At 43.9% G+C, this 25,018-nt stretch overlaps 1 protein-coding gene across 2 annotated transcripts; it reads right to left on the reverse strand.

Moving 5' to 3' along the window:
• On the reverse strand, positions 1 to 24,993 carry galns (galactosamine (N-acetyl)-6-sulfatase). Of its 2 annotated transcripts, XM_064977014.1 has the most exons (14): positions 24,831 to 24,992; positions 24,378 to 24,501; positions 21,346 to 21,420; positions 21,162 to 21,264; positions 20,921 to 21,064; positions 20,212 to 20,278; positions 19,401 to 19,528; positions 18,135 to 18,274; positions 17,787 to 17,890; positions 14,035 to 14,171; positions 11,851 to 11,953; positions 5,420 to 5,541; positions 1,028 to 1,145; positions 1 to 411 (listed from the first exon to the last, which is right to left on the reverse strand). In XM_064977014.1, the coding sequence occupies exons 1-14, from the start codon at positions 24,945 to 24,947 to the stop codon at positions 325 to 327; spliced, it is 1,569 nt and encodes a 522-aa protein (XP_064833086.1). In that variant the 5' UTR covers positions 24,948 to 24,992; the 3' UTR covers positions 1 to 324. The 2 variants fall into 2 exon arrangements, with proteins under 2 accessions (XP_064833086.1, XP_064833093.1); XM_064977021.1 differs by lacking the exons at positions 1 to 411; positions 1,028 to 1,145 and having other exon boundaries at positions 5,422 to 5,522; positions 24,831 to 24,993.
• Between the last annotated feature and the right edge of the window lie 25 nt (positions 24,994 to 25,018).

Consider the following 25,018-nt stretch of genomic DNA (forward strand, 5'->3'; position numbering starts at 1 on the left):
TTGGGTAAAATGCTTTTATTCTAGTTGGAGAAAAAAAAAGATTTTGCCCTATTTCAATAAGTCCTCCACAATAGTGCATTAGTAAGTAATGGCATCATAAAAAAAAGCAGTTGCAAATCAGCTTCATTCTATTAATAATCATATGGAACCCAGACAGCATTCGTCCCATTGTTAATGTCCTTCATTCAAACCATATGCTGTTCTGTTTCATCATTACAAGTTTAAAAACAAATATAAATTCAAGTTGAATTCCTGAAAATGGCTCTTCATCAAGGCAGCATCTTCGCTGACATCCTCCCTTTTCCCAGGGTGGCTCTGAAACAGCTAGTGTGGCCAGTCACACTTCCAGGGCTGTGACTTGGGTGCTTTAAGGCATTTTCCTAACTTTTCACATCCTGGAGGAGCCCAGTTCTGTAAGTGAAAGAACCCACAGAAAACATTCTTATACATTCATTCACCTGAGCTGAACATGATTTACATTATGTTCTCCAAGGAAACCACATGGGGGAGCTGATGCTACACATCTCACATTGAAGTACAAACAGTGCTTTAGCAATGAGCATTCACAGCAATGTTTCTTTTTAGCTGTTTTGTAAAAACCAAAACCAATGAGACAAACACTCCCTAATTTTTCCAAAAGCAGCTAATGTCCACAAAACAGTTGCTGGGACAAAAGGTCCAAGAATCACACTGCTGTGTTTTTCCAAAATAACAATAAGAGAGTCTATTATTTTACAAGCAAAGGGAAAGAAAATAACTCTGGTAAACAAATCTGAAATTGTGTCCACAACGTTTACTGAAAGAATTCAGCGTTATAAAAGATAGAGGAAATGAGAAAAGGTGTCACAACAGCAAGCACTTCGTCAATTTATTTTCTAAAATAATTTTCTTTGAGAAAGAACACAGTGATGTTAACACCGAAAACAAAAGCCACAGAACAATAATATGAAATAAAATGTATCATGTGAAACAAGTTTTAAAAACATGATACATGGGGAATGGACATTCTGTGAAATATTGATCTTACCATGACAGCCATGTCACACATATTGAGCTGGGGCACACCTGGTACCAGACCCTTCTTATGCTTCTCTACCACTGCTGTGATCCGACTCAGTGCATCCTGGTACTCCTTAGTCACAGCACTGCAGAGAAACACACAGACGTAAGTAGTTGTGCAAAACACTCACCACACATACAAACATAAGTCAGGCAATATTGGCCTATGTCCACAACATCTAGAATTACAACAGCACAGTAAAGGCGTGCAACCACATCTTGTATTCACACACTAACACACACACACACACACACACACACACACACACACACACACACACAGATTCACCTAAAATATCTGAACAAATGCACGAGGCTCTCCAATCAGAGCGTGGTCAAGGAGAAACACTCAGGTTTTCACTTTCCTCCACACACACCACACCGATGGCGTGGTTATACAATTTAACACAGAATAGATGTCGGTCACAGCATATAGACAGATGACAGAAGGTCACTGCTCACACAAATGCACATTCATACACAAAACACAGTAGGCCTACAATATAGACCAGTGTAAAACAATCTCTGTATGATTAGTAAAACATTTTCTCAGAAATCGGTTTCATAAATTTGCAGCTTAGTCTGTGTTCTGCAGCCTAAAATGACTATCTATTATCATTGTATGACACCTGCCTGCCTTTAAACAACTGATATAATCCATAGCGAATGTACACTAACGACTGAAACGCTAGTTTAAAGCCGACAAGCTTAACTCATATGAGACGAGAGCCTTTTGATAGCAAACACACCTATCAATTCATGCACAAGCGTATACACGCACACTGCCCCTTCGGGGCTGCCCTCAGCAGGATGTGCCATGTTTCCCATCCCCTGTCTCTCAATTATTCTTGTTGGACATGGCGGAGCACCTCTGTGCATTATTCTATTCAGTGTGTAAAACGCAGAGGCCCTGAAGTGTTTCAAAGGAACACTGCTCTGTCTGCTCTCAATAGGACCTGTAGGGTTAATGGGCTCTGTGTGTTTGGGGGCGTGGGCAGTTGGTGGCGCGACACGTGGATAGACAAATATCACCAGTGCAATTACACCCATAATACAGTCGCAAGCAGCACCTGTGCCAGCTCCATCCCCCCCGCCCCTCCCCAAAGTCAGCTCTCTGATTGGCCCCTGGGGTGGGTGTGCGCGTGTGCGAGGTGAAGTGTCAATTAGTATAATAACCCCAGGCCCTGTCCGGCTCACCCCCCCCCCTCCCAGAGGGCAGTGGGGCTTCCGCCACACAATAGCACCTGCTCCCCCCCTCCCTCAGTCTGTGCTTGTCCTATATTCACACCCTCTGCTCTCCCACCTTCACTACTCTACTGCTCCAGTGTTCCCCACCCCAACTCATCCTTTAGGTCCTTAACAAGGCCATGGCGGTCTAAACTTACCATCTGCTCTCCGCCTTGGCTTGCTGGTTATTTCTTATGGTTGTGTGGTGACACAATACTGTGCAATGACTCAGAATCACAACATACCACGGCCTTGATCATATCTTTAATGAGTAAAGGTTTTTATAGAAACAAGTGATTCATTTCAGACAAAATTTTACTATGTATGTATTTGAAATCACAAATTCTGCTTCATGGACCAAAGACAATATCTTGATCAAAATGAAGATTTCATTACCATCCTATCTATTTCTCTGCTCTGTATTGATCACTGTGATTCATTTTCAGATAACTTCTGCAGCTGCTTTATCTCACTAAATATTAGAACCATACATCAGAGCCAGACCAAACGCAGTCTGCAACACAGGCGGCTGGTGGCACCTTAATTGGGGAGAACGGGCAAATAGTAATGGCTGGGACGGAATCATGGAATGGTATCAAACATGGTGGTTTCTATGTGTTTGATTCCATTCCATTTACTCCATTCCAGCCATTGTTATGAGCCGTTCCCCCTCTCAGCGGCTTCGTGTGGTGTGCAAAGTGTACACTCAGCCCTTTTTGAGATAAGACTATTCTTTGTCTATGCATTGAGCACCCTAACCCTAAAAATATATAGATAAAAACATGTTTATTTCTCTCCTCCCTCTCCACAAATAAAGAAAACTCCAGTCAGCACAGCCTCATTATCATTACTAGAACCCTTAGCTCACTGGTGTTAAAGAAAAAACTGGAATAATAATAATAACGCTGCATGCAAATGAACTCTTTTGATTTATAATGCATGACACCCAGGGGGAAGGCGGCATTGCTCAGGTGTGTCACTACACTCTGATTAGTGATTCATAACCCCACTGGTAGAGCGAACCCACACACACACACACACAGGCAGGCATCAAGCAGAGGGAATTGAAGAGACAATCAAATACCTCAGCCCTTTCTCCTCCTCCTGTGGAAATTGAGCAATTCGGGTGAAGACTATTGATTGGGGGCTGAAGTGGTTGTCGGCAGCAGATGAGGCCAGAGTGTGCAGGGCTGCCTGCTACATTAGCCCGAGGCAGGCTGGGACTTAAGTGCTCAGCACAGGGTGACGAGGGCCCAGGGGAAGTGAGCCGGAGCAGCAGGAGGCAGGGCTAAGTCCAGTCCCACTGGGACACAGGCAGGGAGAACTGGGCTGTCTTACTATACACTGGACCCAGTCAGCCACACCTTCCCACTGATCTACTAACCACAGGAGTCATCTACCACACCAATAGAAGAGGACCAATAAGAACAACTTCATGTGCTCATGTACAGTCTGAAAATTCACTGACAATCGGACAAATAAATGTTTTATCTAAATGTCTCACAGCGGTAGAATGCTGATCTCTGTGTGCTTGTGATGGTCTTGTTATTGTACATCAATGAGAAACACAAAATATGAAATATCCTAACTCCGAAATGAATGGAAAAGCATCTTCTGTATTCCCCTGGATTCCTGCAGCAGGTCTCTAGTGAGTGTGTCCATGTATCCTAAGAGGCTGGGACAGTGGAGCGACTGCCTGGGCAGCGTGTGTTACTTCTGTAGTATCAGCCTGCCACACAACTGAAGGTATGTGTGCAGACAGGCCCTACATCATCTTAAGTGGCTCTTTAGGTGCAGACAGAGATTAATGATGGCCAGCCGGTCCAGCTGGGTGCCCAAGGAGCACATGGCCAGCAGCCTGCCTGACACACATACATGAGAGAGGGAAACAGAGAGAGGGAGGAGGTGGGAGGGAGAGCAGTGGGGGTGGAGGGTGGCTGGGTATCATTACTGGGGCTGGAGAGATGGGGCTGGAATATTGTGACCTTACAGACCACCCCAATGACCCCCACCCACTTGGAGAGGGGAAGAGGGGACGCAGGGTCCTCTCTCCAGGTGCCAAAACAGCTCCTCCTCTCCAGAAGTCTGGGACACGACCAAATATACGCTTCAATGCATTCAACAAAACACTGCTATAGATTTTTCTGTTTTTAATTATGCGGAATGAATAGAAGAGAGCCGAGATGAGATGGGCTGATCAAAAACAACATGAATGTTTAATTATTCCATCTCCTTCAAGTGAAAAAAGGAGTGTGGAAGAGATTAGGAGGAGAGAGTGATAAAGTGAGAGAGGAAGAGAGAGAGAGAGAGAGAGAGAGAGAGAGAGAGAGAGATGGTAAGTGAGGGAGCCAGCCAGAGGGTGTGAAACAGCCTGGGGGACAGGAGCTAATCCGACTGAAGAAAACATTAAGGAGAATGAAGACAGATCAGAGAGAAAGCTAGATAATAGGAAATTGTATTCCCTCATCAAATCATTATGAAAACTATATGAATGTGTGTCACGCTTTTGTTCATCTATGAGTGTCTTTGCCGATAAAAAAGTGAAGTAAAAAAGAATAATGCCTCTTTTGTACTCAAGGCCATTTTTGTCCACATTTTTACACCATCATTACCATCACTATTCTAAATCAAAACTAACGCAACACCCAACTGTTTTTTTTTACACAATTTTAACTATAGATACGGGGTCATGTTCGAATGAACACAAAAGTCCATTAAACAGCACTCTCGATTTATACTAGAACAATTTGTCTCGCAATTTTTACTTCTGGCAGTGGGTCTGAGGCAAGAAAGCGAGCTTTAAAGAGCTATTTCAAATCACAAAGAATAGCGTTTAATCAGCCAGTCTGGGGCTGCACAGATCAATCTTCAGCCCTCACCGCGCCTCTTTCCCACAACTGGATCAGTATTGACCCTATAGATCCTGTCCACCAACATCCCACAACCCCTTCCTCCTCCTCCTCCTCTGCTCTTGTCTTCTCTTATTTAACCAGAGGCCTGCTGTTTGCTGAGCTGTGTGGAGATTGGCTGGCCAACACCATGGCCGGTCTATATTTCCCTTGCCTTTCACTTTACGTTCAGTACAATCGAACAGTACACCAGGGAATCTTTGTTTGTTTTAGTGAGCACTCACCTGATAGGGTATTTCTCCCCGGGGTCCCGCCCCAGGTGGAAGATGAGTGGCTGCATGGTGTGTTCCTGTTGGGTGTGGGTGGTCACGCCTGCCACCTCTTGGCCTGGACAGAAGTTAATGCCCTGTTAGAGTGGACACACATACATACACAATATATCTTTAGCTCCTAAACGCCCACTTCAGAGGACAATGGAGACTGTGGTGGTAACAGATAACCTACTTCAACTGACCCTGAGAAAGTGCCCTTGAAAAGAAAATGCAATTAAAAAGACAAAATGGATGGCAAGATGCATTGTGCTGTCAATGATGTCCACCTACAGACCGACCTAATCACTGCACACCTGACCCTGATGCCGTCTCTCTGTTTGAAGATATGGAGGAATCTGTGCAAGGGAGCTGAGTGTAGATGTGTACAGTACATGGTGTATAGTGTGTGTGACTATATCTGTTTAGTATATAGTATCATGTCTTCCTCACCTCAAACCTGTCAACGTGTTCTCTCTGCCCTGGGGCTACGGTATGCCTGTGACTGTTACCTACAGTTGAAGTCGGATGTTTACATACACCTGAGCCAAATACATTTAAACTCAGTTTTTCACAATTCATAACATTTAATCCTAGTACAAATTCCTTGTCTTAGGTCAGTTAGGATCACAACTTTATTTTAAGAATGTGAAATGTCAGAATAATAGTAGAGAGAATTATTTCTTTCAGGTTGTATTTCTTTCATCACATTCCCAGTGGGTCAGAAGTTCACACACACTCAATTAATATTTGGTAGCATTGCCTTTAAAATGTTTAACTTGAGTCAAAGGTTTTGGGTAGCCTTCCTCAAGCTTCCCACAATAAGTAGGGTGCATTTTGGCCCATTCCTCCTGACAGAGCTGGTGTAACTAAGTCAGGTTTGTAGGCATCCTTGCACACACACGCTTTTTCAATTCTGCCCACAAATTTTCAATAGGATTGAGGTCAGGGCTTTGATGGCCACTCCAATACCTTGACTTTGTTGTCCTTAAGCTATTTTGCCACAACTTTGGAAGTATGCTTGGGGTCATTGTCCATTTGGATGACCCATTTGCGACCAAGCTTTAACTTCCCGACTGATGTCTTGAGATGTTGTTTGAATATATCCACATAATTTTCTCCTCCTCATGATCCAATCTACATTGCTCCAAAAGATAAAGCTTACACTAAAATAATACATCCTAGATCTGAATGAATGAAATGTTATTATTAAATACTTTTTTCTTTACATAGTTGAATGTGCTGACAACAAAATCACACAAAAATTATCAATGGAAATCAAATTTATCAACCCATGGAGGTCTGGATTTGGAGTCACACTCAAAATTAAAGTGTAAAACCACACTACAGGCTGATCCAACTTTGATGTAATGTCCTTAAAACAAGTCAAAATGAGGCTCAGTAGTGTGTGTGGCCTCCACGTGCCTGTATGACCTCCCTACAACGCCTGGGCATGCTCCTGATGAGGTGGCGGATGGTCTCCTGAGGGATCTCCTCCCAGACCTGGAATAAAGCATCCGCCAACTCCTAGACAGTCTGTGGTGCAACGTGGCGTTGGTGGATGGAGCGAGACATGATGTCCCAGATGTGCTCAATTGGATTCAGGTCTGGGGAACGGGCGGGCTAGTCCATAGCATCAATGCCCTCCTCTTGCAGGAACTGCTGACACACTCCAGCCACATGAGGTCTAGCATTGTCTTGCATTAGGAGGAACCCAGGGCCAACCGCTCCAGCATATGGTCTCACAAGGGGTCTGAGGATCTCATCTCGGTACCTAATGGCAGTCAGGCTACCTCTGGCGAGCACATGGAGGGCTGTGCGGCCCCCCAAAGAAATGCCACCCCACACCATGACTGACCCACCGCCAAACCGGTCATGCTGGAAGATGTTGCAGGCAGCAGAACGGTTCTCCACGGCGTCTCGAGACTCTGTCATGTCGGTCACATGTGCTCAGTGTGAACCTGCTTTCATCTGTGAGAGCACAGGGCGCCAGTGGCGAATTTGCCAATCTTGGGGTTCTCTGGCACATGCCAAACGTCCTGCACGGTGTTGGGCTGTAAGCACAAGCCCCACCTGTGGACGTTGGGCCCTCATACCACCCTCATGGAGTCTGTGCAGACACATTGCACATTTGTGGCCTGCTGGAGGTCATTTTGCAGGGCTCTTGCAGTGCTCCTCCTGCTCCTCCTTGCACAAAGGCGGAGGTAGCAGTCCTGCTGTTGGGTTGTTGCCCTCCTACGGCCTCCTCCATGTCTCCTGATGTACTGGCCTGTCTCCTGGTAGCGCCTCCATGCTCTGGACACTATGCCTACAGACACAGCAAACCTTCTTGCCACAGCTCGCATTGATGTGCCATCCTGGATGAGCTGCATTACCTGAGCCACTTGTGTGGCTCAGGTAGACTCCGTCTCATGCTACCACTAGAGTGAAAGCACCGCCAGCATTCAAAAGTGACCAAAACATCAGCCAGGAAGCATAGGAACTGAGAAGTGGTCTGTGGTCACCACCTGCAGAACCACTCCTTTATTGGGGGTGTCTTGCTAAATGCCTATAATTTCCACCTGTTGTCTATTCCATTTGCACAACAGCACATGAAATTTAGTGTCAATCAGTGTTGCTTCCTAAGTGGACAGTTTGATTTCACAGAAGTGTGATTGACTTGGAGTTACATTGTGTTGTTTAAGTGTTCCCTTTATTTTTTTGAGCAGTGTATTTTGTGAAGTACACCAGTCCCTCCTGCAGCAAAGTACCCCCACAACATGATGCTGCCACCCCCGTGCTTTACGGTTGGGATGGTGTTCTTCGGCTTGCAAACGTCCCCCTTTCTCCTCCAAACATAACAATTGTCATTAGGGCCAAACAGTTCCATTGTTGTTTCATCAGACCAGAGGACATTTCCCCTAAAAGTATGATCTTTGTCCCCATGTGTAGTTGCAAACCGTAGTCTGGCTTTTTTATGGAGGTTTTGGAGCAGTGGCTTCTTCCTTGCTGAGCGGCCCTTCAGGTTATGTCGATATAGGACTCGTTTTACTGTGGATATACAGTTGCTCACAAGGTGAGTCCAAAAATGTATTGTATGCTGCTGCTTAAATGATGTAATATGTCAGGGAAATAGAGTTGAAGTCGGAAGTTTACATACACTTAGGTTGGAGTCATTAAAACTAGTTTTTCAATCACTCCACAAATTTCTTGTTTACAAACTATAGTTTTGGCAAGTCAGTTAGGACATCTACTTTGTGCATCACAAGTTATTTTTCCAACGTATAATTCACTGCATCACAATTCCAGTGGGTCCAGCATCTTCACAAGGTCCTTTGCTGTTGTTCTGGGATTGATTTGCAGTTTTCGCACCAAAGTGCGTTCATCTCTAGGAGACAGAACGCGTCTGCTTCCTGAGCGGTATGACGGCTGTGTGGTTCCATGGTGTTTATACTTGCGTACTATTGTTTGTACAGATGAATGTGGTACCTTTAGGCATTTGGATATTGCTCCCAAGGATGAACCAGACTTGTGGAGGTCTACAATTCTTTTTCTGATTTTTAGCTGATTTCTTTTGATTTTCCCATAATGTCAAGCAAAGAGGCACAGAGTTTGAAGGTAGGCCTTGAAATACATCCACAGGTACACCTCCAATTGACTCAAATGATGTCAATTAGCCTATCAGAAGCTTCTAAAGCCATGACATAATTTTCTGGAATTTTCCAAGCTGTTTAAAGGAATAGTCAACTCAGTCAGCTTGACTCCAACCTAAGTGCATGTAAACTTCCGACTTCAACTGTATGTGGCTACTCTCTGCCAGTCAGAATGTGGGGCCATGGCCTGTTACAATTGTCCTGCCGACCCCCAAAAGTGTGCAGGCTTGCTCCCCTATCCCCCCCCCCCCTTCTCTGGGGTAGCAGCCTGCCTCTGACAGAGGCTGATTGAGTCACAGCCCCCTCCAGACCCCCTGGGGAGACCTCTCAGGTGCCCTTGTGAGCAACACGACTAATATTGAGAGAGCACTCATCTGTAAGGCACTCTACAGACTCCCCTCTGGGACCACAAGCAGCCTCGCTCAAAGGAGCACAGGCACGAGCACACACACACCTCACTTCAGTACACTGCATAGCGCACTATGATCCAGACTTGCCCACATAGTCTCCTGAAGCAGTCTCTGTGCATTGGTCTTAGAAATGTAAAAGAGCCTAAATCCCCTTGAACTGTGAGAAAGCCCTTTTAATCTGTATCCAAGAAAAAGACACAGCAGAACTCCATATCTCTCATGGTTTTAAGACAGCAGATCGTACAGCAATGTTCTTTTAAAGATGGAGTAAAGTAGCCAGCATTATAAGATGAGGGGAGGAATCAAGGGACATAAAATGGAATGCAAAAGTAGCATTTTGGTTTCATATTTTCCTCAAAGAAAAATATGATATAAAGAGTCATATTAAATGTATGCTACCCACCAAAGACCAGGCCGAGCAGATATCAGACACAGACCGTTCCCATTCCCAACACATACCTCACACCATCTAACAAGAGTGTTTGATGAAATCCACTTAACCCTGTGAAATGTCTAATTTTGCACATCACCAAATCTCTTGGATTTTACCAGAAAAATCACAGTAGAGCTCATGGCTATTAAGCCATAATTGAATATCAAGTTCAGAAAGACACACCATCCTTGTTTTATTTTTTACTTCACATAAATAGTAAATGCACAACATTACTTACAACTGGTGAGAAAATAGTAAGCTTGAATGATGGATCAACGATTCAGCACAATATTCAGACCCATTTAAAACCGCTTGAAATAAAGAGTGGTTTTTCTGTGTGATGGATGCTCTCGGGTGAGATGTGAATGTCTAGGGTCATTGTAAAGCTCTGAATGCATGCTGCCCATTCTGGTGAAGAACCGACACATTAACTCTCAGAGTCACAGCTTTGGAGACCCAGAGCCTCCCCTTCAAACCATCTTTTGCTCGCAGACACACACATTCATGGACACACGCACACATACCAATCGATAGGCAACACACAGGCAATCAGACGCCATTATTTGTGAAGTTCCACTCCAGTTCACATGAGCTGATAAAGGAGGCTGCTATTGATTCAGCGGCCCTCTAGGAGAGAGCAATTTAAGCAACCGATGGGGCATAATGCAAACTTGCACGTTTGAAACTGAGTTTTCTGAGGGAGAGGAGCAGGACATATTTTAAAGGGTGCCTCAAGAAGGAGAGAAAACATTCTTACTTCTCAGGGCACAGGAGGGGAGAGCAGGATACTCAGCAGGAGGGGAGAGCAGGATACTCCGCAGGAGGGGAAAGCAGGATACTCCGCAGGAGGGGAAAGCAGGATACTCCGCAGGAGGGGAGAGCAGGATACTCAGCAGGAGGGGAGAGCAGGATACTCAGCAGGAGGGGGGAGAGCAGGATACTCAGCAGGAGGGGAGAGCAGGATACTCAGCAGGAGGGGAGAGCAGGATACTCAGCAGGAGGGGAGAGCAGGATACTCAGCAGGAGGGGAGAGCAGGATACTCAGCAGGAGGGGAGAGCAGGATACTCAGCAGGAGGGGAGAGCAGGATACTCAGCAGGAGGGAAGAGCAGGATACTCAGCAGGAGGGAAGAGCAGGATACTCAGCAGGAGGGGAGAATGCTCCACCAGCGACAGCCAGTGCTGATTAATGATAGTACTTTGGTGAAGTGGGGTGTCCTCATTAATATTCATTAGCCACTGATGTACACAACAACCACTTGATGAGCTGTTTTCAAGATAACACTGACTACCAAATGTGTGTTTTTATAGAGCACTGTGGATGGCTTGCTGAGGATGTGGGGATGAAAGAAAGAGAGAGACAATGAGAGATAATCTACAGTCAGAGAGAGAGAGCAAGAGAGAAGACAGGCTATGTGCTCACTGCCCACAAAATGAGGTGGAAACTGAGCTGCACTTCCTAACCTCCTGCCCAATGTATGACCATATTAGAGAGACATATTTCCCTCAGATTACACAGATCCACAAAGAATTAGAAAACAAATCCAATTTTGAAAAACTCCCATATCTACTGGGTGAAATTCCACAGTGTGCCATCAGGGTAGCAAGATTTGTGACCTGTTGCCACGAGAAAAGGGCAACCACTGAGGAACAAACACCATTGTAAATACAACCCATATCTATGCTTATTTATTTTATCTTGTGTCCTTTACCATTTGTACCTTGTAAAGACACTGTATATATATATATATATGACATTTGTAATGTCTTTATTGTTTTCAAACTTCTGTATGTGTGATGTCTACTGTTAATTTTTATTGTTTACCTTACTTGCTTTGGCAATGTTAACACATGTTTCCCATGCCAATAAAGCCCCTTGAATTGAATTGAATTGAGAGTGAAATACACACTACAGTCAATAAGAGGGACTCACCTGGTTAAACTCCTCCCACGAGTTGCTCCACGTCCAATAGTGGGCCTTGTAAGGCCCAACCCTGACTGCCATCATCTCATTGCCGCGGTAATAGAAGATGGGCCTGTTGGGTGTGAAATGGGATTGGTGACTGCTGGATTCCTGTGATAAGCAGCAGCCCTCTCAGCTCCAGAACCCCCCTCCCCCTGTGCTGCAGTGCCTGGCCCTCCCTCGCAGGCTCGCGCCCCACCACCACGCTGCCATGGCTCATCCCATTATGTGCTTGGTGGAACACCTTATCCACCAGGGTGGTCCCTCTCCCTGGGCACCAGCCAGCAGCCTCCTTACAGGGGGCACTGCCGCCGCTGCTCTCCCAAAGCCTACATCCGCCCGCCCATCTTACAGCAGGGGCACAAACTCCCAAAGTACCGTGACCAGCAGAGGGCATAGCTGACCTCATAGCCAAATCCTAACTTCAGACTTGCATGTGATGAAACTCTTATTGAGTGGTCCATGATTTTGCGGGACAAAGTTCAAGTTACAGTGCTTTGCGAAAGTATTCGGCCCCCTTGAACTTTGCGAACTTTTGCCACATTTTAGGCTTCAAACATAAAGATATAAAACTGTATTTTTTTGTGAAGAATCAACAACAAGTGGGACACAATCATGAAGAGGAACGACATTTATTGGATATTTCAAACTTTTTTAACAAATCAAAAACTGAAAAATTGGGCGTGTAAAATTTTTCAGCCCCCTTAAGTTAATACTTTGTAGCGCCACCTTTTGCTGCGATTACAGCTATAAGTCGCTTGGGGTATGTCTCTATCAGTTTTGGCCATCGAGAGACTGACATTTTGCCCATTCCTCCTTGCAAAACAGCTCGAGCTCAGTGAGGTTGGATGAAGAGCATTTGTGAACAGCAGTTTTCAGTTCTTTCCACAGATTCTCGATTGGATTCAGGTCTGGACTTTGACTTGGCCATTCTAACACCTGGATATGTTTATTTTTGAACCATTCCATTGTAGATTTTGCTTTATGTTTTGGATCATTGTCTTGTTGGAAGACAAATCTCCGTCCCAGTCTCAGGTCTTTTGCAGACTCCATCAGGTTTTCTTCCAGAATAGTCCTGTATTTGGCTCCATCCATCTTCCCATCAATTTTAACCATCTTCCCTGTCCCTGCTGAAGAAAAGCAGGCCCAAACCATGATGCTCAATTTTGGTTTCATCTGACCAGAGCACCTTCTTCCACATGTTTGGTGTGTCTCCCAGGTGGCTTGTGGCAAACTTTAAACAACACTTTTTATGGATATCTTCAAGAAATGGCTTTCTTCTTGCCACTCTTCCATAAAGGCCAGATTTGTGCAATATACGGCTGATTGTTGTCCTATGGACAGAGTCTCCCACCTCAGCTGTAGATCTCTGCAGTTCATCCAGAGTGATCATGGGCCTCTTGGCTGCATCTCTGATCAGTCTTCTCCTTGTATGAGCTGAAAGTTTAGAGGGACGGCCAGGTCTTGGTAGATTTGCAGTGGTCTGATACTCCTTCCATTTCAATATTATCGCTTGCACAGTGCTCCTTGAGATGTTTAAAGCTTGGGAAATCTTTTTGTATCCAAATCCGGCTTTAAACTTCTTCACAACAGTATCTCGGACCTGCCTGGTGTGTTCCTTGTTCTTCATGATGCTCTCTGCGCTTTTAACGGACCGCTGAGACTATCACAGTGCAGGTGCATTTATATGGAGACTTGATTACACACAGGTGAATTGTATTTATCATCATTAGTCATTTAGGTCAACATTGGATCATTCAGAGATCCTCACTGAACTTCTGGAGAGAGTTTGCTGCACTGAAAGTAAAGGGGCTGAATAACTTTACACGCCCAATTTTTCAGTTTTTGATCTGTTAAAAAAGTTTGAAATATCCAATAAATGTCGTTCCACTTCATGATTGTGTCCCACTTGTTGTTGATTCTTCACAAAAAAATACAGTTTTATATCTTTATGTTTGAAGCCTGAAATGTGGCAAAAGGTCGCAAAGTTCAAGGGGGCCAAATACTTTCGCAAGGCACTGTATGTGTACCGACCAAGTTAGGAGGGCAAGTATACAAACAGTATACAGAACACATCATATTCATCACCTTATCTTACATGAATGTATCCCTCTGACAGGGCCATTTAAGCCTCTTTCAGCTGCGAGTTCTAACCTGTTGATGAGTGTGTTGTTCTGGAGGACAGGGCTGAGGTCCAGTCCATCTATGTGCCTGTCGTCTGGAACACTGAGGCCTGCCACAGACAGACTGGTGCTGAACAGATCCATCACAGTCCCCAGCTGTTGGCTCACCTGGAGATGGGAGAAAGAGTCCTTGTATTGAACCATAACACATTGGAATTCAAATCCAGATAGAATCACATTGTCTATGGGTGCTGACATGAAAGTTTAACAGCGATTGTTGTAGGAAGTTAGATGGCTTGCATGGGCATCCATACGTACCAGATCGATGCACAAACTGATCAATTTAATTACAAATACTAAAACTTTGTTCCCCAAATTACACTTTATTTGCTTTAATCAATTAATATCCTGTCAAAATGCTTGAGCGTCTCCTCCAAAGATGTGGTGAGTGTCCATGTCAGGACCGTGAACAGCGAAACGCGGCAGCCTTGTGAAGCACAGTGATCAGAGCAAGGCTGGGGAGCAGAGAGAACTTCTCAGAGCAGAGTGATTCACACTACTGGGAGGCTGTGATACACCAGAAGCCTGCAGAGACACCAAGGGATCCCTCTCCATGCATGAAACCCAACACGACAGCACAATGGCCAACAGTGTGCACGCGCCCCCTATGAAAGCCCACCATTTCAGCGTATTGGGTGGAGTGGAAGTGGGTGGGGGGGTGGGGGGGGAGTCCTGATGATGCATTTCTTCAGTCTCCTCTATAATCTGCGCTCGCAGGTTTATTATAAACCTCACAAACGCCTCTGTAAATTAGGAGAAAAGGGGGAGTGAGGAGAAAGAGAGAGAAGAGGAGGCCCAGGCTAGTGCTAGCTATTTTATCTCCCTTCCACAGTCCCTGTGAAAAGCTTTATTTTATTTATAAACTTTGAACTATTTTCAGATAAAATGCAATTTTTTCACTGTCATCCTTGATCTTCCATTCCATTCTCTCCTGAGCAGCCCTTTGAGGGAGACGGCACGCTCACAATCAGATAGTGCTATCAGCCCAGAGCAGCTGCGCCGCCATGCTCCTATCAGCTGCCTGCACACACTACCAAAATGATTTCCTTTTTCTCCCGCAGCCACTGCACCAGCCAGAAAGGGCCCCGCAACACATTCCGTTATCTGCACTCTCACGCTTAACACACACGATGTAAAAAAAAACAAGAGAAATCAAAAAGGATAATTAATGAAGTTGACTACCAGGTAGCACAGACAACCCTAAATCCTCAACCAAAAAAAAGCTATCCATTTTTTTTTAAAGTCTAAATAGTTGAGACACCATTTCATTATCTCCCATTTATTTCTATTTACACTTTTCTCTCCATTCTGTATATTTCTTTCTGTATTTACTCTTTTTGTCAGCCTTTTGTCTGTGTGGTTCTTGGTTAAACCCTGGTGGTAGTTATCTGACGTGGCAGACCTGCTATCCCTGTCTAACGCACTCAGGCTCCGTGTCTCCCAGCTGATAAACACAACAAAAGGGATTGTGACGGTGGCAGCAGCAGCAGCAGCGTTGGGGGAAAAGCCCTCCCTTTCCCCCTCCATCCCAGCCAGCCAGCCTCATCCCAACGCGGCCCCTCAGTCACCAGGGGAATGTGAACCTGTGCCCGGCTCCCGCCGTCAACCTCATCTCTCTCATTCCAACACATCTCCCAAAACTCTCTCTGTCCCTCAATATTAATAACAACTAACACTTTCATTAGTGCTACGTCCAGTACAGTCACGATGGCATATGCTCGATTTATCTACACACGGATTAACTTTTTTTGTTACTTTAATCTATCAAATCACTGTGCAATAAGACTGTGGCGTTGACACGGATTGTAGTAATCGAGTCCTCTTCCTCTGTTGAAGATTATTTTAATGAGTGGGAGAATGTTAGAAGATAACTTTACCTAGCCTAACCTGAAACTGGACCAACCAAACCTATGACTCCTATCAGTGTGTCAGCTTCGTCAATGGTGAGTTGATATGATATATACACACAACAGCAGTAGTTTTTAACCTGAAAACACATTTAATCTGAAACGATTTAGAGTAGGCCTTGTTAATGTTTGCTGGTCCCCGTACCAACAATCCACCTAATAAAAGCGATGTGGCACGTGTGGCCGTTCATTATGCACAGCATTTATGTTCAGGGCTTATGAAACTTTTCAATGTGCCGATGAACAGAGAGATTTCAGCACCGCACAAAGCAACAGAGAGGGAAATCATCTCTTTGGCCATCCTCCCCAACAGCAGGGAGATGAAACGAAACCCATACAACAAAGCTGCTTTGTCAAAGGAGCTAGTCTCATGTATTCCTGCCCAATCCACAGAATAAAGCCACAGATGGCTTTCGGCAGGGTTCCCCAACTGGCGGCCCGCGGGCCAAATGTATTATTATATTTTTTTTTTATTGTTGAACATAAAAAGACTAAAAAAACAAAAACAAATCAGCGCCAAGTGATTTTTAATTTTGGAAATCTATAGAGTATTCCCACGCACAATAGAGAGATGTATGAGATCGTATACAAAATGTAAGCAAGGTTTGAAATTATTATGTTTTAGTCAAATATTATATCTGTTTGGGCTTCTTGCGGTCAATTTGCCGTCTCGAAATGATTTGTAATTATGTTCCGGCCCCCTGACCATCCTCTCAAGACAAAATCGTCCTGCGGCTGAATCTAGTCGATGATCCCCGTTCATCAGCATAACAGCGGTGCCTCATTCACAATACTCTGTTCTCAGAAGTGTTTCATCTGCAGTAATTTCTCTAGTTAACCCACCAGCAGGTGCTACAGACAAACGTACATAGAGGTTGGGCTGTCATGGCACTGCACCAGCACACCAAAGACCCTGCATACAAAACTCTCCCTACCTCCCTGGCACTGCCATCTTTTCCAGAACCAACCCTGTAGAGCACTGCAACGGGTGCACCCTTCCCTCTCTTATCCCAACCACCCCTTTACTTTTTTTTCCTGTCCTTTATCCTGTGCGCCTGGCATATTCAGATACAGAAGCCCTCATTACAGCTCAATCCAACCTCAGCAAACACACAAACAGATTAGCCGCTTAAGATGCTCCCAATCCCCCTCTCCCTCGCCACTCTGCAGCGCTATCAGGCCACAGCACACCCCTCCGATATGAGCCGGGGGCAGGGCTTACTTCAGCCTACAGACTGCTTCCTCCGCTCGCTCCTCCAGAAAAAATCCCTCTGCGCCACAGCCCCGTGTCACAGCTGCCCCTAATACAATTAAAAGTCATTTGCAGAACGCACAGGCTTAGCGGATCAGGGGGAAAGTCTTCCTCACAGGCTCACAGAGGAGGAAGACAGGAAAGGGGGGGTAAGAAGATGAACCTTGCCACCTCAAAAAAGTATTTGACAAAAGTCCACACTTGCACACACATACACACCCACACACGCGGACACCCACACATTTAAACAAACAAAAAAAATGTGTTTTTGCAATGCCAGCACCTGAGGTGATATGAGGTGTGATGATGTTGAGGACATTGATACACAATCGAAAGAAAGAACTACAATGATATGAGAGAGACGATTACTGAAATGACTAATTGTAATTACTTTCTAATGTGGTACCTGCTTGAAAACCCAGCTGCTTACAGACATATAGCAATTCAGTGTCTCACAGCTGTGTGTAAATACCAGGAGATGTTCCCCAACTCCAGACAAGTAGAACACCTAGAACCTGGAGATGTTCCAGACAGGTAGGAGAGAGAGAAAGAGAGAGTTCTCACCGTGCCTGCTGGGATGTGTCCAGGCCACCAGGCGATGGCAGGTTCCCTCATTCCACCCTCAAACGTAGTTTCTTTCCCACAGAGAAACGGGCCGTTACTGCCACCTCAGGGGACAGAAACACATCACTCACACGCTAAGCACCATGATAAAAGAGATTACTAAAACAACTTACTTTAAACACAACTGAAAGGAGCCCCAAACAAAGAAAATACCCACACATACTACTCAGACATAAGAGTACATTACTCACATCTATCCATGTATACAAGAACTGTAAGAAAGAAGCATGGAATTGCATTTGTTGGTATCATGAGTTGAGAGACTAAATCATGGTGTGCAGATCTTACTCTGCTTGGGGCCGGACATCACTGCGGCCCCGTTGTCCGAGGTGAAGAACACAAAGGTGTCCTTGTCGATGCCCAGAGCACGCAGCCAGGCCAGCATCTGTCCAACACTGTAGTCCAGCTCCATCACTGCATCACCGTACCTGCAGTACGCACACAAGTCATTCAAACTACAGTATCTCAGAAACTTCAAATGCACAATCCCAACTCACCAGACCAGACCAGACCGACCAGACAGGACAGACAGGACAGACAGGCAGGCAGGTATGTGTAGGCACTAGGGCTAAGCAAACCCATCAACCAAGCTACATTATTCTAGAAAACATGGAGGTAAATTAGGTATTTACTAAAAATCATTTGATATTTAGCAACAAGAGTTTTCACAAAAAAAACATGGACTAAAAGCCTGTTGGAAAAAAATGGAAAAGCATTCCATCTCGGTGTGAGCCACCTATCCCAGGCACCTGGCTAACACTTTTCATCTCTGATCCATTTCTCTGTCAACAAAAACCTCATTTGGCATTCTGAAGAAATGCCTGCTTAGTGAGGCCTGAGTATTCACCGAGACTGAGAGGAATACTAAGTGACCTGAGCCCAGACGAGCAACACATCCCTTAACCCTCACCACTACCACAGAGGGGCAAAGGGGTGTGAAAAATCTACATTTAATTGACAATATCCTCAAAGCAGGAAACAGGTTTTTTCTTCTCTTCATTATTACAATATTTTTCTCATTTCGATTTTGAATCTTCATGTTGATACTGTGATTCTGTTCTTCCAAGTGGCATCTAATTCCACTCACGTTTCCAGGTGTGAGATGAGAGATTGATCACCAAGTAGAATACGCAGTGGCTCATGCTAATGACTTTCCCCACCCCGTAACACTGCTGCAGGCACAGCTCATCCACTTCACACATTCACAAAGCCCCTAAATCAATGGCCTAAGACCCAGAGATTCAAGCAGAGTTTTAAAACAACAAGCCAGTTTGGTAAACATTGTACAAAAACAGGAATACTGTACCGGGGTAAAAAATCGTCAAGAGAAATGTACTAATTAGGTCCTATAATAGCCAGATCAATAAAGCCAGCAATGATACAGGTTAATAACCAAGAGGGTATCCAAACTCTCTGCTTTGGGAGAAACTCTCCATGATTTGTCAGCAACACATCACATGTCTCTGTGTAACACTTTGCAGCTAAGTGTCATTTTCTAGATATGGCTTTATTATTGACATTTTATGATTGTAGCTTCAAGTGTTGTGATCGTACCGCCCCCTCTGGCTCTTCCCCAGGAACGGTTTTGAAGCGTAGACCGGAGCATGCGTAGCATCTGCTGCCCAGTAGAGAAAAAATGGCCGCTGGGCCATGTTTTGGTGGAATATGAAGTCAAGGCCCTCCTGGAAGGAAAGAAATTTGATTATAGTCTGCTATCAGACCAGACACCATCCAGATAATTCACTACAAAACTGACAGAGAACAGTAGTGTAATGGGAAGATTTAATATGAATAAAGTTCATATTCAGTGAAAAGTAATTAACACAATGCTTAGCATATTATCATTTTTCCCTTTATATAATACACATGATTTCCAGTGTTCTATTTGGGACACTAATTTGTGTATGTGTTGATGGGTCACTAGACTTGATAGTGAATGTTATGGATTGTTCTCATATCTGTTCATGGTGATTGGCGCCAGACTGGAGGTACAAGGACAGAAGATATGGATTGTTATTATATTCTCTGACACTGTGCGATTCTGTAGCAGCTGATGTTGTGACTTCCTACCTGCCTCTCGGTGTTTACAGAACATTGGTGCTGTGAGATTAGAATATAAAGGGCAGGTAGGGCATGCTTAGAGAAGGGCATGCTTAGAGAAGGGCATGCTTAGAGAAGGCCAGTTAGACATTTTCTCCGATTCTGTGCTGGAGTCATCTCCCTGTGGTAACTGGTAATTCAATTGGATTGATTTTGACTGACTTTATCAATGACTGGTCTCCTTTTCCTTCACCTGGAAATTCCTACAACAAGTAGTATTTGTAAGGAAGAACTGGGACAGACGTCTGCCACTCAATCACTTTACCTCCAAGTAGATTTGTGTAAGGTTAGATTCCCCAGTTTTCTTATCGATCCCAAACTCCTCATAGTATCTAGAAAACAAATGTAGTTCATTAGTTTCCGTGTCATCTACATAAGTACAATAGTTATTAGTTATCAATAGGACTCATACACAACACTATTTAATAAACAATCCGTTTTATTCCAAAAACCCAGCAGCAGACTTTGAGAAGCCCGTCCTCCCAGGCTGTGATTAGAGGGAAGTTTAGAGAAGCAGATTTGAGAAGTCTCTGAAGAGCAGGGGAACTGTTATGAGATAGTACTGAAGCGTGGAACAGTAGACGCAGCAGCGCCCGCCGTCTCTCTCATGCTCGGGCTGTTCCAGGTGTCCTCACACACCGCCAACGCAACCTGCCGTCTCCTGGGTGCGTGTGTGTGCGTCTGTCCAGGCTCAGGCACGCTATGCTGATTAAACCCACGGCTAAGCGCAAAAAGCGCCCGCCTGCTAGCGCCAATGACCCCGAATACACATATGGCTGTTTTGGGGAAAACAAATGGGCGGAAAATGGAATACACAAGCGCAGCTGGTACAGAGAAGAGTAAAAAAAACTATCCTCATTCAGAGGAGCAGCCAGCCGAGCCAAACACTGAAAGAGTCCGGGAGAGAGGATTTTTATGTTTTCTGTTCTGTGTGAGTGAGTGAGAGTAGGAGTGTGTGCAGGGTGTGTGTATACCTTCCCACCATCTGAGAGTTGTTATAGACCGGGACATTAGGCCTGTCGCTGCTGTTGTAGGGACCGAAGTGGCAGTTTGGAGCACCAAACCATTCATCAAAACCATGCTCCAGAGGTAGGTGGTGAGCTCTGTGGCCAAGATGCCTTAGGCCAGGACAAATGATGGGGGAAGGAGAAACACAGAATTAGAATTGTCACTATTGTTACCACTTCAAATTAGATCATAATGAATGGTGCCCACCACTTGCCGATGATCTTGTTGACGTAACCCTTCTTCTTCAGTATCTGTGGTAATAGAATTTCATCCCTTGAGATCCCTCCTACTATCTCCTGGGGTGTGTAGGCTGCAAAGGTCAGGGGTTACATTAATTTGTGTGGCAAAGCAGCAAGGAAAATATAACTCAAAAGAGAGTGTTAGAGCTCACCATTCCTGGCATGGGCATTGGTGGTATAGAATCCATTCCTAACTGGTAATCGTCCTGTCAGAAGTGAAGCTCTGGCTAAGGAGTAATAGGATAAGAGACGTCAAAATCATGTTTTGATAAACAATTTAAATTATCAGCTGAATGCGTAGTTAAAGTGGGAGAGGCTGCATGTGATTTTACATAAAGTTCCACAGTATATAACTAGTTAGATCCAGGTTAAGCAAGCATTATCAAGAAGCAGTGTGGCTTGGCAGGGTCGTGTTTCGGAAAACAGATGGCTCTCGACCTTTGCCTCTCCCGAGTACCTACGGGAGTTGCAGCGATGGTATAAGACTATCACTACCAATTGGATATCACGAAATCGGGGAGAAAAAAGGGGGTAAAAAATGTAATAATAAAGAAATAAAGGGAAAAAAATACCAAAAAGACTAATAAATAAAAAAGTATGTGCAAAGCTGTCATCAAAGCAAAGGGTGGCTACTTTTAAGAATCTAAAATATATTTTGATTTGTTTAATACTTTTTTGGTTACTACATGATTCCATATGTGTTATTTCATAGTTTTAATGTCTTCACTATTATTCTACGATGTAGTAAAAAAAAAAACTTGAATGAGTAGGTGTGTCCAAACTTTTGACTGGTACTGTAGGTATGAACCAAGTTGAGCTTTGCATTTGGGTTTTGCGTCAGGCTATATTTTCAAATAAAAATATATACCCTACTATTCAAAAGTTTGGGGTCACTTAGAATTGTCCTTGTTTTAAAGAAAAGCACATTTTTCATCCATTAAAATAACATAACATTGATCAGAAATGCAGTGTAGACATTGTTAATGTTGTAAATGACTATTGCAGCTGGAAACAGCTGATTTTTAATGGAAAATCTACATTGGTTTCCAGAGGCCCATTATCAGCAACCATCACTCCCGTGTTCCAATGGCACATTGTGTTAACTAATCCAAACTGATCCTTTTAAAAGGCTAATAGATCATTAGAAACCCCTTTTGCAGTTATGTTAGCACAGCTGAAAACTGTTGTCCTGATTAATGAAACAATAAAACTAGCCTTATTTAGACTAGTTGAGTATCTGGAGCATCAGCATTTGTGTGTTTGATTACAGGCTCATAATGGCCAGAAACAAAGACCATTCTTCTGAAACTCGTCAGTCTATTATTGTTTTGAGAAATGAAGGCTATTCCATGCAAGAAATTGCCAAGAAACTGAAGATCTCGTACAATGCTGTGTACTTCACCCTTCACAGTACAGCGCAAACTGGCTCTAACCAGAATAGAGGGAGGAGTTGGGGGCCCCGGTGCACAACTGAGAAAGAGGACAAGTACAATTGAGTGTCTAGTTTTAGAAACAGACACCTCACAAGTCCTCAACTAGCAGCTTCATTAAATAGTACCCGCAAAACACCAGTCTCAACGTCAACAGTGAAGAGGCAACTCCGGGATGCTGGCCTTCTAGGCAGAGTTCCTCTGTCCAGTGTCTGTGTTCTTTTGCCCATCTTAATCTGTTCTTTTTATTGGCCAGTCTGAGATATGGCTTTTTCTTTGCAACTCTGCCTAGAAGGCCAGCATCCCGGAGTCGCATCTTCACTGTTGATGATGAGACTGGAGTTTTGCGGGTACTATTTAATAAAGCTGCCAGTTGAGGACTTGTGAGGCATCTGTTTCTCAAACTAGACACTCAATTGTACTTGCCTCTTGCTCAGTTGTGCACCGGGGCCTCCCACTCGTCTTTCCATACTGTTTAGAGCCTGTGTACGCTGCTCTGTGAAGGGTGAAGTACACAGCCTTGTACGAGAACTTCAGTTTCTTGGCAATTTCTCGTATGGAATAGCCTTCATTTCTCAGAACAATAATAGACTGACAAGTTTCAGAAGAAAGATATTTGTTTCTGGCCATTATGAGCCTGTAATCGAACCCACAAACGCTGATGCTCCAGATATTCAACTAGTCTAAACAAGGTCAGTTTTATTGCTTCTTTAATCAGAAACAACAGTTTTCAGCTGTGCTAACATACTTGCAAAAGGGTTTTCTAATGATCAAATAGCCTTTTAAAATGATAAACATAGATTAGCTAACACAATGTGCCCTTGGAACACAGGAGTGATGGTTGCTGATAATGGGCCTCTGTACGCCTATGTAGATATTCCATTAAAAATCTGCCATTTTCAGCTACAATACTCATTTACAACATGTCTACACTGCATTTCTGATCAATTTGATGTTATTTTAATGGACAAAAAAATATGCTTTTCTTTAAAAACAAAAACAAGGACAATTCTAAGTGACCCCAAACTTTTGAACGGTAGTGTTTATAGGAGCTCACCCTGGATATTGTGATGAAGCCACGTACCATTTCAGTATATGGTTACATTTCTAATTAACATTCAGTGGCTGAATCCTCTAATACCCTCTCCGTGGCGTTAATTCAAATAGTCAGGTATGATGCAGTTGGCTTCCTTCAGGCACTCACATCACACACACATATGAGATAAGCAATTGATTAGGTCTTATTTGCTTAAATATTAATTAGAAAAAAGAAAAGGGTCGATCTATTTTGCATAACACGTTTATTCAAATTCCCAAATTAGGTATAATTAGCATATTTCAATAGTGTATTATCCCTATTAGCATAATGAGTCTTCTCCCCTCTATCACCCAGACACACACAGCTTAGGCTTCTGATGTATGCGTCACATTGTTTCAAAAGGCTTTTGAAGGATGCCTGCATCTACCACCAACCTCTCACCCAAATCCCACTTAATCACAGTGACGTTACCATCACTGCAACTATTCCTCTTCAATGACAATCACAATATTATTGAATTGTCATCATTGATTGTTGCACTGACAGTCAGGTTCTTATGCATGTGGTGCCAATTCCTATCCAGAATTGGTACCACACTAGCTATTCAGACATTGAATTCTTTATGTCTTTATAATCAGTGTAATGTTTTTTTATATCTTTGAATTGAAGAATTGGAATTTTAATAAAGTATGACATGTATGTAGCTGACACTCACATGGAGAGCAGAGGGGGTTAGCTGTGTAGAAGTTGGGGAACAGCATCCCCTGGGCAGCCATGGAGTCAAGGTTTGGGGTCTCCTTGGAGGGCTGGCCAAACACTCCCAAATCTCCCCAGCCCATCTAAAAACATTAGAGGAACAAGCTGTCAAATGTTAGTGGATCCTTATGCTATGATAAGCAGCCTTTACATTCGAACACAACATCTCAAATAGAGTTGCAGAGAAATGGTTACCATTTCCCGACAGAGACCAAATACAAAGCATATTTTGGCATGCTGTGTATTATTGTATGTCAATATATTTCAAGTATACATGGTATATAATCAGAGAGGACACATCCAGTCATGTCAGCATTCCATTAGAGTAATCATGCTACAGGTTTTCGTGATCCCCCTTGTCTCATCCCCCAAAAGTAACACTCCCCAAACTAAAAATGCATCAACATCTTACGTCATCCATAAGAATGATGATAATGTTCGGAGTCGACTTGTTTGAAGGAGTATCTGCCCAAAAACAACATATTAAACTACAAAACAATATCAAAGTTTGAATTAGACAGACATCCATTGCAGAAAGCAAGACGAAGAAAGCGATGAGGAAGTATCACATGATAACACATTCAGGAAGCACATGACGAT

The sequence above is a fragment of the Oncorhynchus masou genome, chromosome 1, assembly GCF_036934945.1.
Source record: "Oncorhynchus masou masou isolate Uvic2021 chromosome 1, UVic_Omas_1.1, whole genome shotgun sequence".
Taxonomy (NCBI): domain Eukaryota; kingdom Metazoa; phylum Chordata; class Actinopteri; order Salmoniformes; family Salmonidae; genus Oncorhynchus; species Oncorhynchus masou.